Source organism: Felis catus, chromosome A2 (assembly GCF_018350175.1).
Source record: "Felis catus isolate Fca126 chromosome A2, F.catus_Fca126_mat1.0, whole genome shotgun sequence".
Taxonomy (NCBI): domain Eukaryota; kingdom Metazoa; phylum Chordata; class Mammalia; order Carnivora; family Felidae; genus Felis; species Felis catus.
In genome coordinates this window covers 150,777,521-150,800,829 of record NC_058369.1, presented here as the reverse complement: position 1 = coordinate 150,800,829, position 23,309 = coordinate 150,777,521, and the positions used below count along the sequence as shown (strand labels likewise).

Sequence of the window (23,309 nt, the reverse complement as noted above, 5' to 3'; positions counted from 1 at the left end):
GCCTCCGGAGGCTTCTCTGGCAGGGCCTCGAGCCCTGACCCCACCACCCTTCTGACCGGTTTTTGACCACCTAAAAATAACAGGGTGAACCCAGTGGAGACGCTCTGACCTCGCCAGTGGCCACCACAGGCGGAGAGCGCCCCTCTGTGCCCGGCTAGGGCTGCAGCCCAGGGTGCCTGTGGGACGGGTGTCCCCCGTGAACCTCGGCTGGGCTCTGAGAGCTGCCAGCCCCCTGCCCGCCGCTGCTCAGCCTTCTGGGGAAGAGGCCCTGGCCGTCTCTTCTGGAAAATCATGGGAGGCACCTGAGAGAACTCTTCATTTCTCTTCAGAGTTCTTTCTGCCTCTACGTCAGGCAAACAAAACAAACACCTTGGGAAAGAAATCGAAGACTCCCACATTTTGGCTTCCTGGAGGCTCTCTGGGGAGTGGCCGGTCTGGGCATGTACCCACCCCTCTCTTCGGTGGCCTGTCTTCCCTTCCTTATCAGCACCCATTTTTCTAGGATGTTTTTGGTTTCACATTGCAGGTTGCTCTGCTAGAAACTTCTAGGCATGTTAACAGGGAGAAGACAGCTTCCCGACCCTGAAAGCTTGTGGCCCAGCTAGGGGAAGGCAGGGTGCACAGGAATGTTTCTAGAACTAGAGAGAAAATGGTACATTATGTAACAGAGAGGTGCAGCGCGCTGGGAGTTACCGGGAGAAAAAATCATATGGGTGGAGGAGGTCGGGAGACGTGGAGGGGAGGAGGCATAGAGCTCTTGCCATCAGGGAGTGGGTGGGAGAAGCCGGGGCTCAAGTTGGGGGCACAGGGTAAGCTAAGGCACTGATGCAGGATGACGGAGGCCACATTCGGAGACACCTGGACAACCCCATTGGTCGGAGCCGCGTAAATCGGGAGTGTTAGGAAACACACCTGGAGGGCCAGGTGGGGGAACGGAAGCTGTGGGGGGTATGAGTGGAGCCGGAGGGGCAAGGGATCCATCTGCCCCCCCCCCCCCACCCCCCGGGGACTCCACCTTCCGGCCCTTGCTGTCCCTGCACCGGAGTCCCGGCAGCTGCAGGGAGGTGGCATTGCACTCTCTCACATTTGCACGTTCCGTCCGTTCATTGGGTCTATACTGAACACGAGCGATGGCTGCTCTCGAAGCGGGGACGCCACAGAAGGGTAAGGCACAGTTGGTGCATTCTAGGAGCTCACAGGCCAGCAGAAGGGATGGATCAGGTAACTGTTAATAGAAACAGGCTGAGATGAGAGCTTCGGCAGATGTAAACACAGCACCTACGAGGGCAGCGACACCATTCGGGGTCAGGATCCCCATTTCCCTGTCTGGGAGGGAAATCTGCCCATTTTCTGACCTTGGAGTTGGGAGGGAAATCTGCCCATTTTCTGACCTTGGAGTTGAACCCCACCTCTCCTCCACAAAGCTGCTTCTCTGCCGGGGCTTCAGGCAACGCGCCCGCTCCCCTCGCGTGGTCCCAGACTTCACATGCAGGCCCTACTGAAGATGTATAATGTAGAAAATCACTGGTCTTTTGAGTCTGGACCTAGAAATCCCAAGCAGGCCCACCGTTATCGCTGTCCCAGTGCCTCCTGCAGGCTGTCCAGCTCTCCACTTGAAATCAGGAAGTCCACCGATTCCTCCTAAAATGCCCTGATGTGGGGCACCTGGGTGGCTCGGGCAGTTAGGCATCCGACTCTTGATTTGGGCTCAGGTCACCATCTCATGGTTGTGAGATCGAGCCCCACGTCGGGCTCTGTGCTGACATGAAGCCTGCTTAAGATCCTCCCTCCCTCCCTCCTTCCCTATCTCTCTCTCTCTCTCTCTCTCTCTCAAAAAAATGCCTTTCTGTGCCCTTCTCATGTTCCCAGCAGAGAGAAGACGATGTGCTCAACGGTCACACTGAGGGCCCAAACAGGAAGAAGGGGGGGCAGTCCAGGAGCCCCAGCAGCAGCAACCTGGTCTATAGCATCTTGGAGGTCCCACCATGGTATCTCTGCATCCTCATGGGAATCCAGGTAACGCCACCCAGCAGGCACTGCGTCCGAAGAGGCTCTGCCTCCAAAGCGACATCAGTACACGCCCCAGTCAAATCAGTCAAGATCCATAACTTCAGGCGCTGGTGTCCTTGTCTTCCATGCAGGTGACCTCCAGGGGAACCCAGAGCTCCTCGGGTCTCTTTCTCTCAGGTGTTGGGGATGGGGATGAGGAATTAGGGGAAGATTCTCCCTCGTGCTAAGCTGAGAGGTCCCATCAAGGACGCTGTGTCATTTTTTTCTTCAAGATACCAATTCCAGTTTATTTCATTTGCAACAGCTAAAAAATTTGATAACCAGTGCTTGGCGAATTTGGGGAAACCGGTACTCTCAAACACTTCCGTTGGAATATTATTTGATGCAGCCTTTCTGGATGACAATCCGGTGTAGATCATATACCCTTTAACCCAGTCCTCAGTGCTGAAGAATTTCTCGGGATATATTGGCAGGACTTGCTAAGATAAATGCAAAGATGTTCTCGTAGCATTATTGGTAATAGTAACTTCACACCACACAACAAACAAATAAACAAAACCCTAGAAACAACGCCAAAATATCCTTCAAAAAGACGGGTTAACAAATTGTGACACATCTTAGCAAATGACTTTTTTAACGCAGAGAAAAGAGAAAGATATATATTTATCTTGCAGTTAGAGAATGTGCCCCAATATATAGTAAGTGAAAAAAATCTAAGTAACTGTGTATAGAGTGTTAGTGTGTGTGTGTGTGTGTGTGTGTGTGTGTGTGTGTGTGTGTGTGTGTGTTAAAAACAAAGAGGTGGAAAGACAGAAATAAGTATATGCAGTGATTTGGGGGTTTGAAGGACTCATAAGAAACTCATAAAGGGATTTAGCTTTGGGAAGAAGAGCTAGAAAAGGGGAGGTGGCTTTCCCCTGTCACCTTTTATTTTGTAGCTTTTCGTGACATGGATGTGTCTCTTTTTTTTTTTTTTTAATTTTTTTTTTCAACGTTTATTTATTTTTGGGACAGAGAGAGACAGAGCATGAACGGGGGAGGGGCAGAGAGAGAGGGAGACACAGAATCGGAAACAGGCTCCAGGCTCCGAGCCATCAGCCCAGAGCCTGACGCGGGGCTCGAACTCACGGACCGCGAGATCGTGACCTGGCTGAAGTCGGACGCTTAACCGACTGCGCCACCCAGGCGCCCCTGGATGTGTCTCTTTTAATTTTACAAACTGTTCAATATGGAATATTAGAGATGGGTTACACTTCTTGTTTACATATTTATGCTTTTCTACAAAATAAGAAAAGTAAATACCATACTGTTTTAAAAACATTATTATGAGCCAATGAAATAGATAATATAGATAATGTAGATCTATATTCCCTGACTCAGAAAACTGTAAGGAATTTAAGAAAGCCAAAGGCTGCCGTCGAGTTTCCCCAACACCATTCGTTGAAGAGACTGTCTTTTTCCCATTGGATGGTCTTTCCAGCTTTGTCGAAGATTAATTGATCACATAGTTGTGGGTCCATTTCTGGATTTTCAATTCTGTTCTATTGATCTGTGTGTCTGTTTTTGTGCCAGTACCATACTGTTTTGATCACTCCAACTTTGCAACATAACATGAAGTCTGGAATTGTGATGCCTCCAGCTTTGCTTTGCTTTTTCAAAATTGCTTTGGTTATTTGGGGGGGGGTGTCTTTTGTGGTTCCGTGCAAATTTTAGGATTGTTTGTTCTAGCTCTGTGAAAATGCTACTGCTATTTTGATGGGGATCTCGTTGAATGTTTAGATTGCTTTGGGTGGCATGGACATTTTAACAAATGCCTGTTCTTCCAGTCCATGAGCATGGAACGTCTTTCCATGTTTCCGTGTTTTATAGTTTCCAGGGTACATGTCTTTCACCTCTTTGGTTAGATTTATTCCTAGGTATCTTATTACTTTGGGTGCAATTGTAAATGGGATTGTCTTCTTAATTTCTCTTTCTGCTCCTTCATTATTGGTGTATAGAAATGCAACAGATTTCTGTACATTGGTTTTGTATCCTGTGACTTCACTGAATTCATATATCAATTCTAGCAGTTTTTTGATGGAGTCTTTCAGATTTTCTTTATATAGTATCATGTCATCTGCAGATCGTGAAAGTTTTATCTCTTCCTTGCCAATTTGGATGCCTTTTATTTCTTTTTGCTGTGGGATTGCTGAGGCTAGGACTTCCAGTAGTATGTTGAATAAAACTGATGACAGTGGACATCCTTGTCTTGTTCCTGACCTTAGGGGGAGAGCTCTCCATTTTTTCTCCATTGAGGATGATATTAGCTGTGGGTTTTTCTTATGTGGCCTTTGTTATGTTGAGATATATATATTGCCTCCAAACCTACTTTGTTGAGGGTTTTTATCATGAATGGATGTTGTACTTTGTCAAATGCTTTTTCTGCATCTACTGAAATGATCATATAGTTCTTATCCTTTATTTTACTGATGCAATATACTGCATTGATTGATTTGAGAGTATTGAACCACCATTGCAACCCAGGAATAAATCCCACTTTGAGCGTGCTGAATGATTTTTTAAATGTATTGTTGAATTTGGTTTCCTAGTATTTTATTGAAGATTTTTGCATCTATATTCATATTGGCCTGCAGTTCTCTTTTGTAGTGGTGTCTTTATCAGGTTTTGGTGTCAGGATAATGCTGGCCTCATAGAATGAATTTGGAGGTTTTCCTCCCTTTTCTAATTTTGGAATAGTTAAAGAATAACAGCTATTAACTCCTCTTTTTATGTTTGATGGCATTTACCTGTGAAGCCATCTGGCCCTAGACTTGTTTGTTGGAAGTTTTTTGGTTACTAATTCAATCTCTTTGCTGGTTATCAGCCTGTTCAAATTTTCTATTTCTTCCCAGTTTCAGTTTTGGTATTTTATATGTTTCTAGGAATCTATCCATTTCTTCCAGGTTGTCCAATTTGTTGGCACATAGTTTTTCATAATATTCTGTTACAATTATTTGTATTTCTGTAATGTTGGCTGTTATTTCTCCTCTCTCATCTGTGATTTTATTTATTTGAAACCTTTCTCTTTTCTTTTTGATCAACCTGGCCTGAAGTTCATCAATTTTATTGATTTTTTTTCAAAGAACCAGCTGCTGGTTTCATTGATCTTTTCTATTGTTTTTTGTTTTTGTTTTTTAGTTTGTCATTTATTTCTGCTCTAATCTTTATTATTACCTTTTTTCTGCTGGTTTTAGGTTTTGTTTGTTGTTCTTTTTCTAGCTCCTTTAGGGGTTAGTTTAGGTTATCCATTTGAGATTTTTCTTGCTACTTAAGGTAGGCTTGTATTGCTATATACTTCCCTCTTAGAACCGTTTTTGCTGAATCCCAAAGGTTTTGGATTGTTGTTTTTATTTTCATTTGTTTCTTTTATTTCCTGGTTGTAGCATGTTATTTAACTGCCATGTATTTGTGATCTTTCCAGATTTTTTCTTGTGGTTGACTTCTAGTTTCATAGCATTGTGATCAGAAAACATGAATAGTAAGACTTGGATCTTCTTGAATTTGAGGCTTGCTGTGTGGGCTGATGTCTGATCTATTCTGGAAAATGTTCTGTGTGCACTTGAAAAAAATGTATATTCTGCTGTTTTAGGATGGAATGTTCTGAATATATCTGTTAAATCCATCTGTTCCAGTGTGTCATTGAAAGCCATTGTTTCCTTGTGGATTTTCGGTTTAGATGATCTGTTTATTGATATAAGTGGGGTGTAAAAGTCCCTTACTATTATTGTATGATTATTGATTAGTTCCTTTATATTTGCTATTAACTGTTTTTATTTATTTGGGAGTTTCTATGTTGGGTGCATAAATATTTACAATTGTTGCAACTCCTTGTTGGATTGTCCCCTTTATTATTATATAGTGTCCTTCTTTGTGTCTTGCTACAGTCTTTGTTTTAAAGTCGATTTTGTCTGAAATAAGTATTGATACTCTGAGTTTCTTTTGACATCCATTTGCATGATAGCTATTTCTCCATCCCCTCATTTTCAATCTGCAAGTGTCTTTAGGTCTAAAATGAGTCTCTTATAGGCAACATATAGATGGGTCTTGTTTTTTAATTTATTCTGTTGCCCTAGGCCTTTTGATTGAACTATTTAGTCCATTTGCATTCAAAGTAATTTTTTTTAATTTTATAATGTTTGTTTGTTTGTTTGTTTATATTTTTTTATTTTTTAATTTACATCCAAGTTAGAGTATAGTGCAAGAATGATTTCAGTAGTAGATTCCAGTGATTCATCCCCTGTGTATAACACCCAGTGTTCATCCCAACAAGTGTCCTCCTTAATGCCCCGTACCCATTTAGCCCATCCCCCACTGACAACCCCTCCAGCAACCCTGTTTGTTCTCTATATTTAAGAGTCTCTTATGTTTTATCCCCTTCCCTGTTTTTGTATTACTTTTGCTTCCCTTCCCTTATGTTCATCTGTTTTGTATCTTAAATTCCACATATGAGTGAAGTCACATGCTATTTGTCTTTCTCTGCCTGACTAATTTGGCTTAGCATAATACCCTCTAGTTCCATCCACATGGTTGCAACTAACAAGCTTTCATTCTTTTTGATTGCCAAGTAATACTCCATTGTCTATATATACCACATCTTCTTTATCCATTCATCTGTCGATGGACATTTGGGCTCTTTTCACATTTTCACTATTGTCGATAGTGCTGCTATAAACATTGGGGTGTATGTGCCCCTTCGAAACAGTGGCATGTATCCCTAGGATAAATACCTCGTAGTGCAATTGCTGGGTCATAGGGTAGTTCTATTTTTAATTTTTTGAAGAACCTCCATACTGTTTTCCAGAGTGGCTACACCAGTTTGCATTCCCACCAGCTGTGCCAAAGAAATCCTCTTTCTCTGCATCCTCGCCAACATCAGTTGTTGCCTGAGTTGTTCATGTTAGCCATTCTGACTGGTGTGAGGTGGTATCTCATTGTGGTTTTGATTTGCGTTTCCCTGATGATGAATGATGTTGAGCATTTTTTCATGCGTCGGTTGGCTATCTGGATGTCTTCTTTGGAGAAGTGTCTATTCATGTCTTTTGCCCATTTCTTCACTGGATTATTTATTTTTTAGGTGTTGAATTTCATAAGTTCTTTACAGATTTTGGATACTAACGCTTTATCTGATATGTCCTTTGCAAATATCTTCTCCCATTCTGTCAGTTGCCTTTTAGTTTTGCTGATTGTTTCCTTCGCTGTGCAGAAGCTTCAAAGTAATTATTGATACATATGTGTTTATTGACATTTTATCACTTGTTTTGTGGTTGTTTCTGAAAGTTTTCTCTGATCCTTTCTGGTCTTTCTCTCTGTCATCTTTTGCTGATTTTCTTTAGTGGTATATTTGGACTTATTTCTCTTTATTCTTTTCATGTTTATTAATGGCTTTTGATATATGGTTGCCATTAGGTTTGTATATAACTTCTGCATATAACAGTCTCTATTAAATCGATAGTTAAGTTTGAACCCATTCTTTTCTCCTCTCCTCTCCCACATTTTAAGTGTATATTATTATACTTTATATTTTTGTGGGTGGGAGTTCCTTAACTGATTTTTTACAGAAATATTCATTTTTACTGCTTTTGTGTTTCCTACCTTTATACTGTCACTTTTGATCTCTCCTTCCCACTCAGAGAGTCTCTCCTTTAATATTTCTTGCAGGGCTGGTTTAGTGATTTACAAACTCCTTTAGTTTTTGTTTGTCTGGGAAACTTTTGATCTCTCCTTCTATTCTGAACGATAGCCTTGCTGGACAGAGTATTCTGGGCTTCAGATTTTTCCCATTCAGCACTTTAAATATATCATGCCACTTCCTTCTGGTTTGCAAAATTTCTGTTGAAAAATCTCCTGCTAGCCTTATGGGTTTTCCCTTGTAAGTTAATGACTTCTTTTGCTGCTTCGTCTTGCTGCTTTTAAGATATTTCCTTTATCACTATATTTTGCAAGTTTAATTACAATATGTCTTGGTGTGGGTCTGCTTTTGTTGATTTTGTTGGGAGTTCTCTGTGCCTTCTGGATCTGGATATCTGTTTCCTTCCTCAGATTAGGAAAGTTTTCAGCTCTTATTTCTTCAAATAAATTTTCTGCCCCCTTTTCTCTCTCTTCTTCTTCTGGGACTCCTATAATACAAATGTTATTATGTTTGATGGAGTCACTGAGTTCCCTAAGTGTATTCTCATTTTGTGCAATTTTTTTTTCTCTCTTTTGTTCAGCTTGATTACTTTCCATTACTTTCTTCTAGGTTACTAACTTGTTACTCTGCTTCTGCCATCCTGTTATTCATTCCATCAAGCGTGTTTTTCATTTGGTTTATCGAGCCCTTTATCTCTGCTGTGTTATTCCTTATCTCTGTGTTAAGGGTCTCACTCCTGTCTTCCACTCTTTTTTTTTTTTTTTTTTTTTGTTAAGTCCGGTGAGTGTCTTTGTGATCATTGCTTTAAATTCTCTATCAGGCAGGTTATTTATATTTGCTTATATTTCCATTTCTTTAGATCTCTGGCCATGGCCCTGTCCCGTTCTTTCATTTGGGATAAATTTCTCTGTCTCCCCATTTTTCTGCCCTCTCTGTGTCTGTTTCTCTGTGTCAAGAAAGTCAGCTTGTGCTCTTCAAAGTAGTGACTTTATGACGAGGAGGTCCTGGAGTGCCCTGCAGTGCAGTGTCCCTGTTCACCAGAACCTGGCACTTCAGGAGAGTATCCTGTATGTGTTGCTTACACCCTGCTGTTGTATCTGAATCATCTTTCCTTTCAGTACAGTCGTCTGCACGGACTCTCTGCCTGTTGTGGGCAGTAGTTCCTCTATGTGGTGTTAGTGGGACCCAGGCAGGCTGGCTCGGAGGGGGCATACCTGCCAGGGAATTGGGGAACGGGGTAGTGGTGTTAGGAAAATTTGCATTGGGCCACTAGTCCTTTGCCAGATCCCCAAAGCACTGAGGTGGTTGTTGGCTGGGGGCTGCATGTCAGGGCGGCAAGGGGTGTGAGGCTGAGTTCCATGCATGTGGGAATGGGGCGGGGGTGGGGGTGGTTTGGGGGGACCTGTGACTGGGTGGGGCAAACACCACTGGGCGGGGCTTTAACAAAATTTGTCCTGGGCCCCGGGCTGAGGCTACAAGTGTCTGTGCAGCCCACCTCCGGCAGGTGGCTCTGTGTTCATGCTGGGGGGAGGGGGAGGGGGAGGAAAATGGCACCTGCCAGGTCTCTCCTTTTCAAAGTCCCCCGGCACACTCCAAAATCACTCTGAGCAGATCTGTCTCCTGTTTGCCCCAGAGGTTGTGTAAACTGCCATTTTTACGTTGCCTCTCCATGCAGGCTGCTGGCTCTTTAAGGGCAGTGACCCGACTATCACCTGCCTTTCCAGCTGGCCCAGTGCTGAGTCAGCTGACTTTTAAAGCTCCAGGCTCCAAGTCCCCCTGGTTTTACAAACTCACCGAATTCAGCCCCTCTGGCTTTTAAAGCCAAACGTTATAGGGATTAGTCTTCCCTGTGTGAGCTCCCTGGTGCGAGGGCCCATTTCTCTGCCCTGTATGTGGGCGCAGCTCTCTCCCTCCCGTGGGCAGCCTCCCTCCACCTTTCTGACCTTCCTAAACTTTCAGATGCAGCTCCTCCATATTTAGTCGTGGAGTTTGTTCTGCCAGTCTTTGGATCGCTGTCCGGTTTATTGACTTGGATGTGGATGATACCTACTTGTAAGCGTGGGAGGGGGTGAGCTCCTCCTACTAAGCCATCTTCCCAAGTTCCAAGTCTCCTGCCCGTCTTTAAATCAGATGGTTTGGTTTTTGCTCTTGAGCTCTATGAGTTCCTTTTTTGGATGAGTTAACATTTTTTGGATGTTAACCCCCTTATCAGATAGATGGTTTGCAAACTGCAAGTATTTTCTCCTATTCTTCGGATGCCTTTTTATTTTGCTGATGGTTCCTTTTGCTGTGCAGAAGCCTTTTAGTTTGATGTAGTCCCACTTGTTTATTTTTGCTTCTGTTGTTTGAGCTTTTGGTGTCATGGCTAATAATCTTTGTCCAGACCACTGTTAAGGAGCTTTTCCATTGTGTTTTCTTCCAGGAGTTTTACAGTTTCAGGCCTTATATTTAAGTCCTTAATCCGTTTTTGAGTTACTTTTTGTGAATGGTGCAAGACAGGAGTCCATTTTCATTCTTCTGTATGTGGTTATCCAGATTTCGCAATATCATTTATTGAAGAGACTGTCCTTTCCCCTTGAGCCTTTTTGGCTTGCTTGTCAAATATTAGTTGACCATATATGCATGGGGTTATTTCTGGGCTCTCAGTTCTGTTCTACTGGTTTATTTGTCTACTTTTATAACAGTACCATACTGGGGCGCCTGGCTGGCTCAGTCAGTTAAGCATGATCTCACAGTCTGTGAGTTCAAGCCCTGTGTCGGGCTCTGTTCTGACAGCTCGGAGCCTGGAGCCTGCTTCAGCTTCTGTGCCTCCCTCTCTCTCTGCCCCTCTCCTGTTCATGCTCTGTCTCTGTCTCAAAAATAAATAAACATTAAGAAAAAAATTATGACAGTACCATACTGATTTTTTTGTGGGTTTTTTTTAATTTTTTATTTAAAAAAATTTTTTTAACATTTATCTATTTTTGAGACAGAGACAGAGCATGAACGGGGGAGGGTCAGAGAGAGAGAGGGAGACACAGAATCTGAAACAGGCTCCAGGCTCTGAGCTGTCAGCACAGAGCCCAACGCGGGGCTCAAACTCACGAACCGTGAGATCATGACCTGAACCGAAGTCGGACGCTTAACCGACTGAGCCACCCAGGCGCCCCTGTGAGTTTTTTTTTTTTTTTTAAATAACGTTCCTCCAGTTTTCAAAAACTGCCATAAAATTTAGCAAAGAGGCTGCTTATTTATGTCACTGAAAAATGAAAATCTGGTATGTTTTTGTTATTTCATTTTTGCCTCACTTTTTAAACTAAGGAAAACATCAAAATATCAACTAGTTCTCAAGTACCATACTGTTTGATTACTATAGCTTTGTAATAAAAATTTGAAATGAGGGGGTTGCCTGAGTGGCTCATTCGGTTGAGCGTCTGACTCTTGATATCAGCTCAGGGCATGATCTCACAGTTTGTAAGTTCGAGCCCGTGTCTAGCTCCACACTGAGCATAGAGCCTGCTTGGGATTCTCTCTCTTCCTCTCCCCTGCTTTCTCTCTCTCTCTCAAAATAAAGAAACTAAAAAGAAAAAAAAAAGTTTGAAATGAGGAATTGGGATGGCTCCAGCCTAGTTCTTCTTTTTAAGGATGACTTTGGCCGTTTGAAGTCTTTTGTTGTTCCACACAAATTATGACATTGTTTTTTCTATTTCTGTGAGGAATGTCATTAAAATTTTGATACAAATTTCATTGAATCGATACGTGGCTTTGGATAGTATGGAAATTTTAATAGCATTAATTCTTCCTCCCTCCTGCTAATGTTCTGCTTAGTTTATTCTTCTTGTTCTAGTTCCTTGAGGTGTAAAGTCGTTCGAGATTTTTCTTCTAGGTGTTTATCGCTATAAGCTCTTCAAACTGCTTTTGCCACGTTGCATAAGTTTTGATATGTTGCGTTTCCATTTTTGTTTGTCTCAAGACATTTTTTGATTTCTTTTGACTTCTTCTTATTCCCGTTGGTTGTTCAGAAGGGTATTGCTTAATTTCCACAAATGTGTGAATTTTCCAGCTTTCCTCCTGTTTCATGGCATTCAGACCCATGGCATGATTTCATTCATGAAATTTGCTAAGACTTTTTGTGACTTAATATATGATCTATCTGGAGAATGTGTTCAGGGCTTCCTGCTCATTAGTCTTGCCCTCACCTTGTACCTTGTTTTAATTATGAGCCTCTTGCCTTCTTCTTATTCTTAAGGTCCCTTCCTTGGCTCCTGTTATGTCCTGCTATTTTGCGTCCCTGCCTTGGTTTCTCATGGAGGATATCGGTTCCCAGTGCCAGGGTTCTGCCCTTGAACCCCAGACCCTCTGGTTAGGTCCCTGTTAGTTGCTGTCTGGTCTTCCTACTTCCTACTGCTTCTCTGGATCTCTGCCTGTCACTCATGGTCCGGCTTGAGTAGCGCTCTTTCCTCTGGCGGAAGAATGGGAATGAGGGTGGGATCAGGTAACCCGTGGCATCTGCTTAACCGTCCACTCTCTCTGCTCCGCCCACAGCACTTCCTCACGGCCCTGGGGGGGCTCGTGTCAGTGCCACTCATCCTGGCCAAGGACCTGTGTCTGCAGCATGACCCCCTAACTCAGAGCTACCTCATCAGCACAATTTTCTTCGTCTCTGGCTTCTGCACTCTCCTGCAAGTGTTTTTTGGAGTCAGGTAGGTAAAACTCTTTTCCCGGGATTCTGACTTTTACCTGCTGGGGTATGAGCAAGATTTGCTTGGCTTACAGCTGCAGAGGTGTTTAGGTAGACATGATGGAGGGAACATGGGACTGGGAATCAGAGCCTGGGTTCAGGTCCTGGCTCCAACACTTACTTTCCATATTAGCTAGGATTCTTGATGAAAGTCCCGTAAGTCCAGATTGGCTTAGGCAAAAAATTGTTCTTTATCGGTGTATAAGGTCAAGGGAAGAGAAAGTCAAGGTTACACCATGCATCAGGAGCACATTGAACCAGGGGCTCAAGTGCCACTGGGACTTTTTCTTCTCCTTTTGTCTCTACAAAGGCCTGCCCCTGGTATTTGCGAGATGCAGGGCAAGGATACAAATGGAGCCCCACACGCTGCATGTCTAAAACCAAACTTACAAACTCTTAAATAAGATATGTTCTGGTCATTCTACCTGGAAGGCCAGGTTTGAATTTAAAATTTTTTCACTGCTCTAAGTTCTGCTTTGGGACTTAGCCACATGGGGAGGGCCAACCCCCAGCCTGTGGCCTTCCCCCTTGTCTTCTTATGTCAAGTTTTGCTCCAGATCGTAAATGTCCTTACACTCATGAATGTGGGCTGCATACCCACCCCCAACACACATATGCTCATGCACATACACACATACACCAGATTCTCCAAACAGCTGACGCTTGGCCACCCTCCATAGGCCTAGGGGTATGTACACCTGCATCATGGTCTGCCTTCAGCAGGGCAGACCTGGGGAAGAGGTCCAAGCAGGTTCTGGAAGAGGCTCAGGGCCATTTGGGCAGAGGAATTCTTGAGTCTCCAAGGGGAGAGGCACACAGACATGAGGTGGACAGAATCCCTTGGCCCCGCAGATGCCTCCCGGAGGAGGGAGAGTGGAGCCCCCTGGGACAGCAGGCTAAGTACAGGGGGCTCTCCTTTCCTCGTCTGGATGCAGGGCTGTCTCTTCCTCACACTGTCCGTGCCTGCGCTTCATTGTCGCGGTCACGCTTCCCGCACAGGACCGGAGGCAGGCTGCTGGCAGTCCTCACGCTTGTCTCCCAGAGCAGCTGAGGACTGCTCTGGCTGGCCTCGCATTTTAAAATTCCAGGGGAGAGCTCGGATGGGTGCGACTTAAGGCAGATGCCCAGCTCTCACCTATCAGGGCACCACATATGGCAGTTCTCGTTCGGGAAAACTTCCTAAAGAGTCAGGGAAGGAGAGTTCTGTTCAGAACAGATGAGACAGCAGGGATTCGCTGAACTGTGTGTGTGGTTTGGTACCCAGAAAACAAGGCCGGTGATAGTATGGCCTTTTCTCCCTGACAGTAAGATTGAGATGAGCAAAATCGTTATAATCAGTGGAATCACCTTAATAAATAAATAAATAAATAAATAAATAAATAAATAAATACAAACACCATCAAGTCCTTTATGTTCATATGTAGGTTGCAAAAATTAGCCCGAGTAAAATGGGGTTCTGTTGCTCTGGAGCTGGCCTGGACAAAATTGCGAGGCCTGGAAAATGTGTCTTCGGAACTTTTCCCTCCTCATTTCGACACATCCTCCCTTCATGTTCTCCACCACCACCCCCGCCCCAGCTTGTCCCCCAGAAAGAACTCTGCACCGTGGCTCCCTTCTAGGTTATCAGGAGGGATCAGGACATCCCTCTCTGCGGGTCCTCCAGACCTCTCCTGCTCACCCCAGATCTGTTAGTCGTGGGCCTTCTTCCTTTATCATTTGTTTAACATCTAGTCCAAGGACATATCCAAGTTTTGTTCAGCCTGAAGGATGTCCAGTTTTCGGTGTCCCCTTTGAGAAGGACACAAAAGTATGAGTACAAAATCCTGCATGAGAGACAATATTATTACATTGAAAAAAAATCATGATAAATTACGACATTTTTAAAAAATTTTTTTAAACATTTATTTATTTTTGAGACAGAGACAGAGCATGAACGGGGGAGGGTCAGAGAGAGAGGGAGACACAGAATCCAAAACAGGCTCCAGGCTCTGAGCGGTCAGCACAGAGCCTGATGTGGGGCTCGAACTCATGGAACGTGAGATCATGACCTGAGCTGAAGTCGGACGCTTAGCCGACTGAGCCACCCAGGCGCCCCAAATTACGACATTTAAAAAGCAGATTAACACCACAAATGTCACAAATTCCAAACTTTTCCAATTTTTTTTAAATTTTATTTTAAAGTTATTTATTTATTTATTTTGCGAGAGAAAGAGAGCACGAACAGGGAAGGGGCGGAGAGAGAGGGAAAAAGAGAGAAACCCAAGCGTAGCCCTGTCAGCGTAGAGCCTGACGTGGGGCTCGAACTCACAAACCGCGAGAACAAGACCTGAGCTGAATAACAGGAGTCAGATACTTAACCGGCTGAGCCACCCAGGAGCCCCTACTCCTTTCTTGTTGAATTGAAAGTGGTGTACTCTTTGATCAACATTTTCTGAAGAGAAGGAAAGATAATTCAGTCATTCCGCTTCCGTGGGTCAGTCCAAATTTGTTTGTTACTACTGCTAGTTAAGATGCGTGGTCATCCTTTCACACAAAACTGTAACACCACTATAGATTTGTGCCCTACAAACACAGACATTCTCTTGTCCGTGATTTCCATCAGAAATGTCTAAAATGTATGCCGCATTTAAAAATGTAAGTGGTACATTATCAACTAAATTCTGGATAGGAGAAAACTTCCATCTTGCCTGCATATCAGTGAGACTCACGTCTTCTCTGGCGATTTTGCGTATCTGATGGTTTTCAGGTTTTCCACAGACTTGCTTCTGGCACCCTACGTTTCAACCTTTGTTTCTCCTCCAATGCCCACGTAGGTCAGGTGCCATAGGGCACATTCATAACATAACGTGACCTCGGGTTTGTGCAACTTCACGAAGTAGAGTGAGCTGGCACAAGGGGAGGTAGGAGTATTGCGAGACCCAATCATGACCCTGAGGTGGCTAGCAGGAAATTAAATATACATGGGTGGGGATGCCTGGGCGGCTCAGTCGGTTGAGCGTCCGACTTCGGCTCAGGTCACGATCTCGCGGTCCGCGGGTTCGAGCTCCGCGTCGGGCTCTGTGCTGACAGCTCGGAGCCTGGAGCCTGCTTCGGATTCTGTGTCTCCCTCGCTCTCTGCCCCTTCTCTGCTCATGCTCTGTCTCTCTCTGTCTCTCAAAAATGAAGAAACATTAAAAAAAAATTAAAAATAAACAAACAAACAAACATGGGTGGTTTAGTGGTCTCAACCCACATAAATCTATCCTGCCACATTCAAACTAAATTGATCCTGACTCAGCTTCCCCTGGCCAAATCCTAAGAGTGCTTATGACCTTTCAAATGCCATCTGATGCAAGATTTAGAGTCCGTGAGGAGGCAGTGCAAAGAGGCAGTAGCCGGCCAAATGTGGCTGAAACCATTTACTTTTACAAAGTTGACAAAGGCCGATGGCTAGTGCACACATTGCAGGACCCCCGGGACTTGAGAAGGAGCCCGGCAAGTGAGGGTCCCTTTACCCTAAATCTCCTCTTGACCTAATCTGTGCCAGGCCTGTGTCCCGCCCTGGCGTTGCGAAGGGAAATGGAAAACATTTCCTACAATGTGCTTCTGCTGACCTATATTGATAGAAGGTGACATGACAGGAAAAATTAATATCCATCTATTCAGTGTCAATTATCTGAATCAAACCACACAGGTATAGACGGATATGGGGCTGGCCGGTTGTTTCCAGGGTAGACTGACTGCAGACAACATTCAGAGGAGTATATTCACTGCTGGCATGGCCTTTTTGCCTGAATCAAATCAAAGGCACTTTCCAAAGTGCTTCCTTTGCAAGTCATTTCCAGGCGAGACGCCAAGGCTTAAGTTCTTGCAACCTCTATTGAGGAGTGGAGACCAGTGCCCACGGCTTTGGAGGGTTATTTCCCTGCTCTCTCTTCTTCTGTCACCATCTCGGTGAGCTAAGACTTCTTCCAAATCCCCGACCAAGGACTCAGAGAGGTGCAGGGTTTGCTCTGGTCTATCTAGCAGACCCCCCTATTTTCTAGGATCGGCTCTGGGAATGTGGGATGGTGCGGTGGGATTAGGGACAGCTTGCAGTAACCTGCCTGGGTCCCAGAACACCCCGCCCCGTGGAGAGTTACAAACACAAAGCGCTTCTGGATGGGGGAGTCCCGCCCATAAACCTGAGATGGCATTAATTATAATTATGGAAGAGTACTGAGTTTGGAAACTGGAGGACGGAACTCCAGTCTTGGCTTCTGTACCATGGGAACTTAGACAAATCATCTGCCCTCTTTAAGGCTCAGTTTCTCATCAACAAAATGAAGGAATTCAACTATACGATGTCTGAAAGTCCCTTCTGTCTCTGTTGTGGACAGCTATGATGTTGACAGAGAAGATGATGAAGCCCCGGGTTTCAATGGGATAACCAGTAGTAAAAGTGCCTCTGGGCCTAGCCTTCTGGTAGGCTCCGTAAGAAACACAAACTAATCAGCAGTTAGGGCCCAAAGAACTTGAACTTACACCTTAATTAAACATGCAGAGAAAGAGGTAAATAAAATTGGGAAATGAAATAATGTTAATGCCATTAGGGTGGGGTCAGGAATAAACATGAGTTTGGTTCTAGGAAATAAGCTTCTGTCTCAGATGCTGATGAGCAACTCCCTAAGACATTATAGATTGTGAAACCTAACTGATAGTTGATGACTCAAAGGCCAAGTAGATCTGGCTTCTGGTTATTTGCTGGTAACCAAAAATGCTGATGTTGCAACAAGGTCATCGTGATTAAAACCACATTAAATAATCAAAAGGGAATGATAAGAGTTGATAACTGCTGCTCTTGATATAGGAGTTCACAAGCACTCTGCCCAGTGTGGGGCAGGCGGCTGTAATCCTTGGCGACATGGACAGCTGTCTCCCTGGTACGGCTTTAAGGGTCTTGGGTGCATCCCCTAAGAGCCTTCCTCACTCAGGTATTCACTTCTGCAATTCACGGAAGGGCATACTTCTATCATTCATTTCAAAATAAGACATTAAGTTTGAAAGGAAATCACTAGAAGAAATCAGATATTGACTACATGTGATTCTAGGCCTTAATGCCATCTCTGGAATTATTCATAGTTTGTACTGGTAATTTTTTTTTCTGGAGTGGTTCCAGGTAACATGTCTCTCCATTTTCCTGGGAATAGCTCAGGTGTGGAACACGTACTTCTGGCAAAGTCCATCCGCTTGTCTTACACTTACTCGCATACAGTTTTTCCTGAGTCAGTCCTGGCCTTGATCCTTTGCATCCAATGACTTCCTGTGGCTGAGCCCAGCCCTGCCCTAGCTCTGCGCCTATCATTGGTTATGCAGAAAGGCCATGGCCATCATCAGAGGTATGCAGCCACTTTGCTCCTGCCCTCTTGACAGCCAAGTCACCAGATGTGCCACTGGGGCTCTGACGGGAGCAGGAACAGTGGTGGCTGTTGGGATAGAAGAGTGACAATTCATCACATCAGAGGAGTCCTAAGGAGGGGGCTGGTGTGCTTCCTCTGGGTTGAAGTTGAGTAGTTACCCATAGGGAAGGCACCAGTGGTATTTCCTACAATGTACCTGCTTGGTGGAGGGAACTCAGAAAAAACATGAACAGTGTTCTTTGTCCACTAGTGAAGTAGTTGAGACTCAGAGTGCTCAGGATTTCTTACAACACAGTGACCCTCATAAGTTCAAGGCGAATTCATCAGTTCCATCTTACGTTCCTGAGACTCTGCTCCCCATTCTGGTCTGTTTCAAAGAAAAGTCCATGTGACATCATCCTTTGCCCACTCAGGGACTGACTCAAGAAGGAACATCACCATGATGACATGGTGAGGCTGGATTCCAGCAGATCACCCTCCAGATGCATCTATCCCCCGCTGTTGACCACCTCCCCATTTACCCGTGTTCTTCCCCTCCTTACCCACAGGCTTCTCAAATTCCACATGTCCCAACCCCAGAACTCCTCAGGGGGATCATCCCTTCCAGGTTCCCAGGTGCTTAAGGCCCTACCTAGTGGAGACTTAATGCTCCTTCTCCTTTCTTCCCTGGACAATATTTGCATTATTTTCTTTTATAGAGTCCTCTTGTTTCTGTGAAGAGGAACTGTTTTTTAATTTTTCCAAAGCCGTGAGAATTAAATTAGATAATGCATACAAAGAGGTTAGCTTAGTGCCAGGTACAAAAAATTTATTTTTCACACCAGGAAAAGGATTGTACTATACACAAAATTTTGCACCCTCCCTCCCTTTTTTAATAATTAAAAACATTTGATTGTAAGAAACAGTCTTCCTCCCCCTTTTTAAACATATACAATGCACCATAATATTTTTCCATTTCCAACAAACACATTTCTGCAATAGTTCTTTTTAAAAAATGATCACTTAGTATTTCATATTCTAGAAAATATAATTATATTCTAATTTATTTAACTATTTACTATTAAAGGAGACTTAAGTTGTTTCAGGTTTTTCACTATTGCAATAGCAACCAATGTGATTTGTTAAGTATGAGAAGTAGAAATTATATGTGTACTGACAATCATTTATCTAGTTAAAGACAGAAGAAAGGCTGATAGAAATGTTTAATATTATATTTTTCACATATATATAAAAGGTATATATTATATGTATGCTGATAAAGCTTATCTGGTTAAAGATTAAAAAAAAGACTGGAGCAAAATGTTAATAACCATTTCTGGGTTATAGAATTAGGGTAATTTAAATTTATTCTTTATATTTGTCTTGATTTGCCATTTATTTTTCTTCAGTGTTCATGTATTACTTTATAACTGGGAAAAGTAAAAACCATTTAAAAGGTATTTTTAGAAAAGTACCAGGGTATGTTTCATGAGCCACACCCTTTGAGTCTGTGCCTGAGAACAAAAGTCCAGTAGGCTGCCTATTACTGTATTGGAGGAGGGACTGGGGCTGGGAGTTATGCCCCAACCTTGAGACAAATTCTGAGATCCTGCAACCTTTTCTACTTCACCTGCTTTCATCTTCGTTTCCCCAAGTCATTTCTCCGTGATCAGCACTGAAGCCCTAAAAACAAAAAAGGACACGTGTGTTTGTCTTTGGGGCAGAACAGAAGGGAGGGCTGGAGCAATGGCTCCCAATCCAGCATGGATTTTGGGTGGTGGGGGAGGGAGGAGGTGTAGGGGGTGGTCAAAGAGTAGTAAGCAGTGATGGGTTTAAAGAAGATAGACAAATAGGCTTCCCCTTCCGATTTCACATCTTCCTCCTATTTTTTCCCCCTATGCAGAGTCAAACATTTCATCCCTTTAAGCTGATTATTTAGCTCCATATCTCTAATTAACACACTTCCATTTTAGGTATTACTAATTGATGTGCCAATATGAATGATTATGATCTCCTTTTCTTTCACAGCCCACTCCCTCTCACTGCATACAAGCATACTTCCCATCCTCTTATTCTCCCATGCTCCCAACATAGATCAATATTCCATATTTACATTATAATTAATGACTAGAATGCTATTTGGAGCTGAATCACAACATGCTTTTCCTGCCCAGATTTTTGTTTTCCCTGGAATTAACACCTTTCTTGTTTCTATACTTCATTTTCTATGTACTTATTTCTAATTCAGTTATATACTCTTTGTTTATTGTCTAAATTTCTTCCTAATAATTTCATTCACATCAGCTTCATCTTCTTTTTTTTTTTTAATTTTTTTTTAACATTTATTTATTTTTGAGACAGAGAGAGACAGAGCATGAACGGGGGAGGGTCAGAGAGAGAGGGAGACACAGAATCTGAAACAGGCTCCAGGCTCTGAGCTGTCAGCACAGAGCCTGACGCGGGGCTCAAACTCACGGACCGTGAGATCATGACCTGAGCCGAAGTCGGACGCTCAACCAACTGAGCCACCCAAGCGCCCCCAGCTTCATCTTCTTGATGAACTATCTCCTAGAGCTCTCTGACTTGCTGCAATTTGGAATGGCTGCTCTATATGCCTGGTATCCATTATATATGTCATCCTGAGATGACCCTTCATCCCTATCCTGAGAATCCCCTTCATGTCAGTTCTCAGTCTAGGTCTCTTATTCCCACAGTGGTATCCTTTTTGGAGAAACACAAGAGTCCAATAGCTTCCTGAGAGAGAAAGAATACATCGGAGATAAATTTTGTAAGACTTCGTATATGTGAAAGTATCTTGATCCTACTATCATGCTTCATTGATAGCTTAGCTGGGTATGGAAATGTAGGTTGGGAATACTTTTCTTTCAGAATTTTGAAAGTACTGTTCCATTGTCTTATAACTTCCAATGCGATTTTAAGAAGGCCAAACCTTTATGTAGTCTTTCCCCCTTACCCCACCCCAGAAGGTGGAAAGAACTGCTTTAAAATCCTGTGTTATAAATTTTTAGTTATGTGTCATGGCCTGAGTTTATTTTTATCCATTATACTGTGTACTCCATTGGTCCTTTTAATATGCAAATACTCGTCCTTCAGTTTCTTTGAATTTTTTTCTCAAACTCCTTTTATTCACATGCTGGATTTCCTGGACTGGTTCTCTAATTTTCTTACCTTTTCTATCCTTATTTACATCTCTTTGTATTTTTGCTCTTTTGGGGGGAGGAAATTACATCAATTTTATCTTCCAGCTCTTCTGCTTAATTTATTTATACTATAATGTTTTAAAAGATTTTTTTCTGTTCTCTGAATATTCTTGTTTTTGCATCCTATTCTTGTTCTATGAATGCAAGATCTCTTACTTGCTAAAGATACAAATGAGAGTGTGTTTTAAAAAGTATCATCCCCTTGCAGGACAGGTTACTTTCTTTTATTTTTTTAATTAAAAAAATGTTTTTAACGTTTAATTTTGAGAGAGAGAGAGAGAGAGAGAGAGAGAGAGAGAGAGAGAGAGAGAGAGGGAGAGAGAGACAGTATGAATGGGGGAGGGGCAGAAAGAGGAGACACAGAATCCAAAGCAGGCTCCAGGCTCTTAACTGTCAGCACAGAGCCCGATGTGGGGCTTGAACTCACAAATTGTGAGATTATGACCTGAGGTGAAGTTGGACGCTTAACCAACTGAGCCACCCAAGTGCCCCTTTAATTTTTTTAAATATTTATTTATTTTGAGAGAGAGCTAGCATGATCAGGGGAGGGACAGAGATAGAAGGAGAGAGAGAATCACAAGCAGGCTCTGTGCCATCAGCACAGAGCCTCATGTGGGGCTCGAACTCATGAAGATCATGAGTTTAAGATCATGACCTGAGCCAAAATCAAGAGTCAGACGCTTAACCAACTGAGCCACCCAGGCGCCCCAAGACAAGTAACTTTCATCTGTTTCTTTATTTGGGTCTCTGTCATTGATAGTCCTGTGGTTGTCTGGCGATCTTTGTGTATCTGCTCATATTTTAAGGTAGGGCCTCAGAAGCTCGACTAGATGTTCTGAACCTGAGAGTGTGTCTCGTTCACTTTGGGCTTCATCATAGCATGACATGCAGGAATGACACATGTCCCAACTGCAAGGGTCACAATTCACATTGTAGTCTTAATATGGTGTCATGAATTTCAGCATCTTTGTGTTTTTCCTAGCATAGCTAGGGAAGCCTGAATTTCAGCATCTTTATGCTTTCCTCTCAGGTTGTCCTATCCTCCAGAAAAGGACCTTCCAGTCTCTTGCCCAGAGGGTAAAGACCTGGCTGGAAGTGTGCTAGAAGCTCAGTGGGAAAGTGAGCTGGAAGTTTTCGTGTTCAGTGTACATATATTAAATGAATCATCCCAGTGTTCAGTACGGTATCTCCACTTCAACTGTGCCCGTGTCCCTGCAGTCTGCAGTTTGCCTTTTTCACGGAATAAACTTAAAGTCTTCTGCCAAGATGGGGGAAGGATAGTTACCTGACTGGTGTTCTGAGAAAGATTTTTAACCTGTTTTAGCTCCACGTTTAACCCTACTTCAAGAACGAACTCCTGACACGTGGTGAGTTTTTCAGTATATTGTCATTTCCCGATTGCCTCCATAGGATACTGATTCCCCAGGAGGTTAAATCAGTTACCACTGTTCATCTGCTCTTCAACTTGCAGTTTGTTGCAACTGTCTCCTGCTCAGGTCTTTTTATCCTTGTCATTTATTCTTCCAAAATATATTTTAATCATTTTATTAAGGTTTCAAGAGAGGGCATGTGTATAATCTGGCATTCTTAATCAGAAGTCATTTTTATTATTTTGTAAAAAAGTCAACACATATTAAGAATATTGGGGCACCTGGGTGGCTCAGTCAGTTATGCTTCCAACTTCAGCTCAGGTCAAGATCTCATGGCTTGTGAGTTCAAGCCCCACATTGGGCTCTGTGCTGCCAGCTGGGAGCCTGGAGCCTGCTTCAGATTCTGTGTCTCCCTCTCTCTCTGCCCCTCCCCTGCTCATGCTCTCTCTCTCTCTCTCTCAAAAATAGATAAACATTAAAAAAAATTTTTTTAATTAATTTAAAAAAGACTATTAAATTTTTGTGTTTATTAATTGCCATAAACATTTTTAGTGTGCTTTAATTTTGATTAAGATATTTTCCCCATAATAAAGCTTTTATGTTTCTATGGTAAAATGTATTACTTTTTTCCTTTGCTATTTCTTGATCTACTTTTAACTTAGAAATCCTTTCTATATCCAATAGATAAGTAATCACCTTTTAAAAAAGTATCTTGTCTGTGTGTTGTTTAGATTTTTTTTATTTAACTCTTGAATTTATTTAGGATTCATTTAGGTGCATTGTATGAAGTAAGTCCTCAAATTGATTTTCTTCTCTGTAAAAGCCAATTTTCTCAGTATCATTTGTTGAATAAACCATCTGTTCCTCATTGGGAATCAAGACTTTATTCACCACATATTAAATTCTTATATATCCTAGGATCAATCTGTTCAGGCTACTGTTTTCTGCCATTGATTTCTTTAA

General features: G+C 43.0%; 1 protein-coding gene across 5 annotated transcripts in view; it reads left to right on the top strand.

Annotated features, from left to right (window-relative positions):
- Positions 1 to 23,309, top strand: part of LOC102900083 (solute carrier family 23 member 1-like) — a 56,967-nt gene that overhangs the window by 879 nt on the left and 32,779 nt on the right. For 4 of the 5 annotated variants that reach the window (XM_023250589.2, XM_019825862.3, XM_019825860.3 and 1 more), the window contains exons 2-3: positions 1,870 to 2,016; positions 12,203 to 12,360. In XM_023250589.2, the coding sequence (XP_023106357.2) occupies positions 1,870 to 2,016; positions 12,203 to 12,360 (305 nt within the window). The remainder of the gene's footprint in view (positions 1 to 1,869; positions 2,017 to 12,202; positions 12,361 to 23,309) is intronic. The other variant, XM_011280601.4, reaches the window with a different exon arrangement.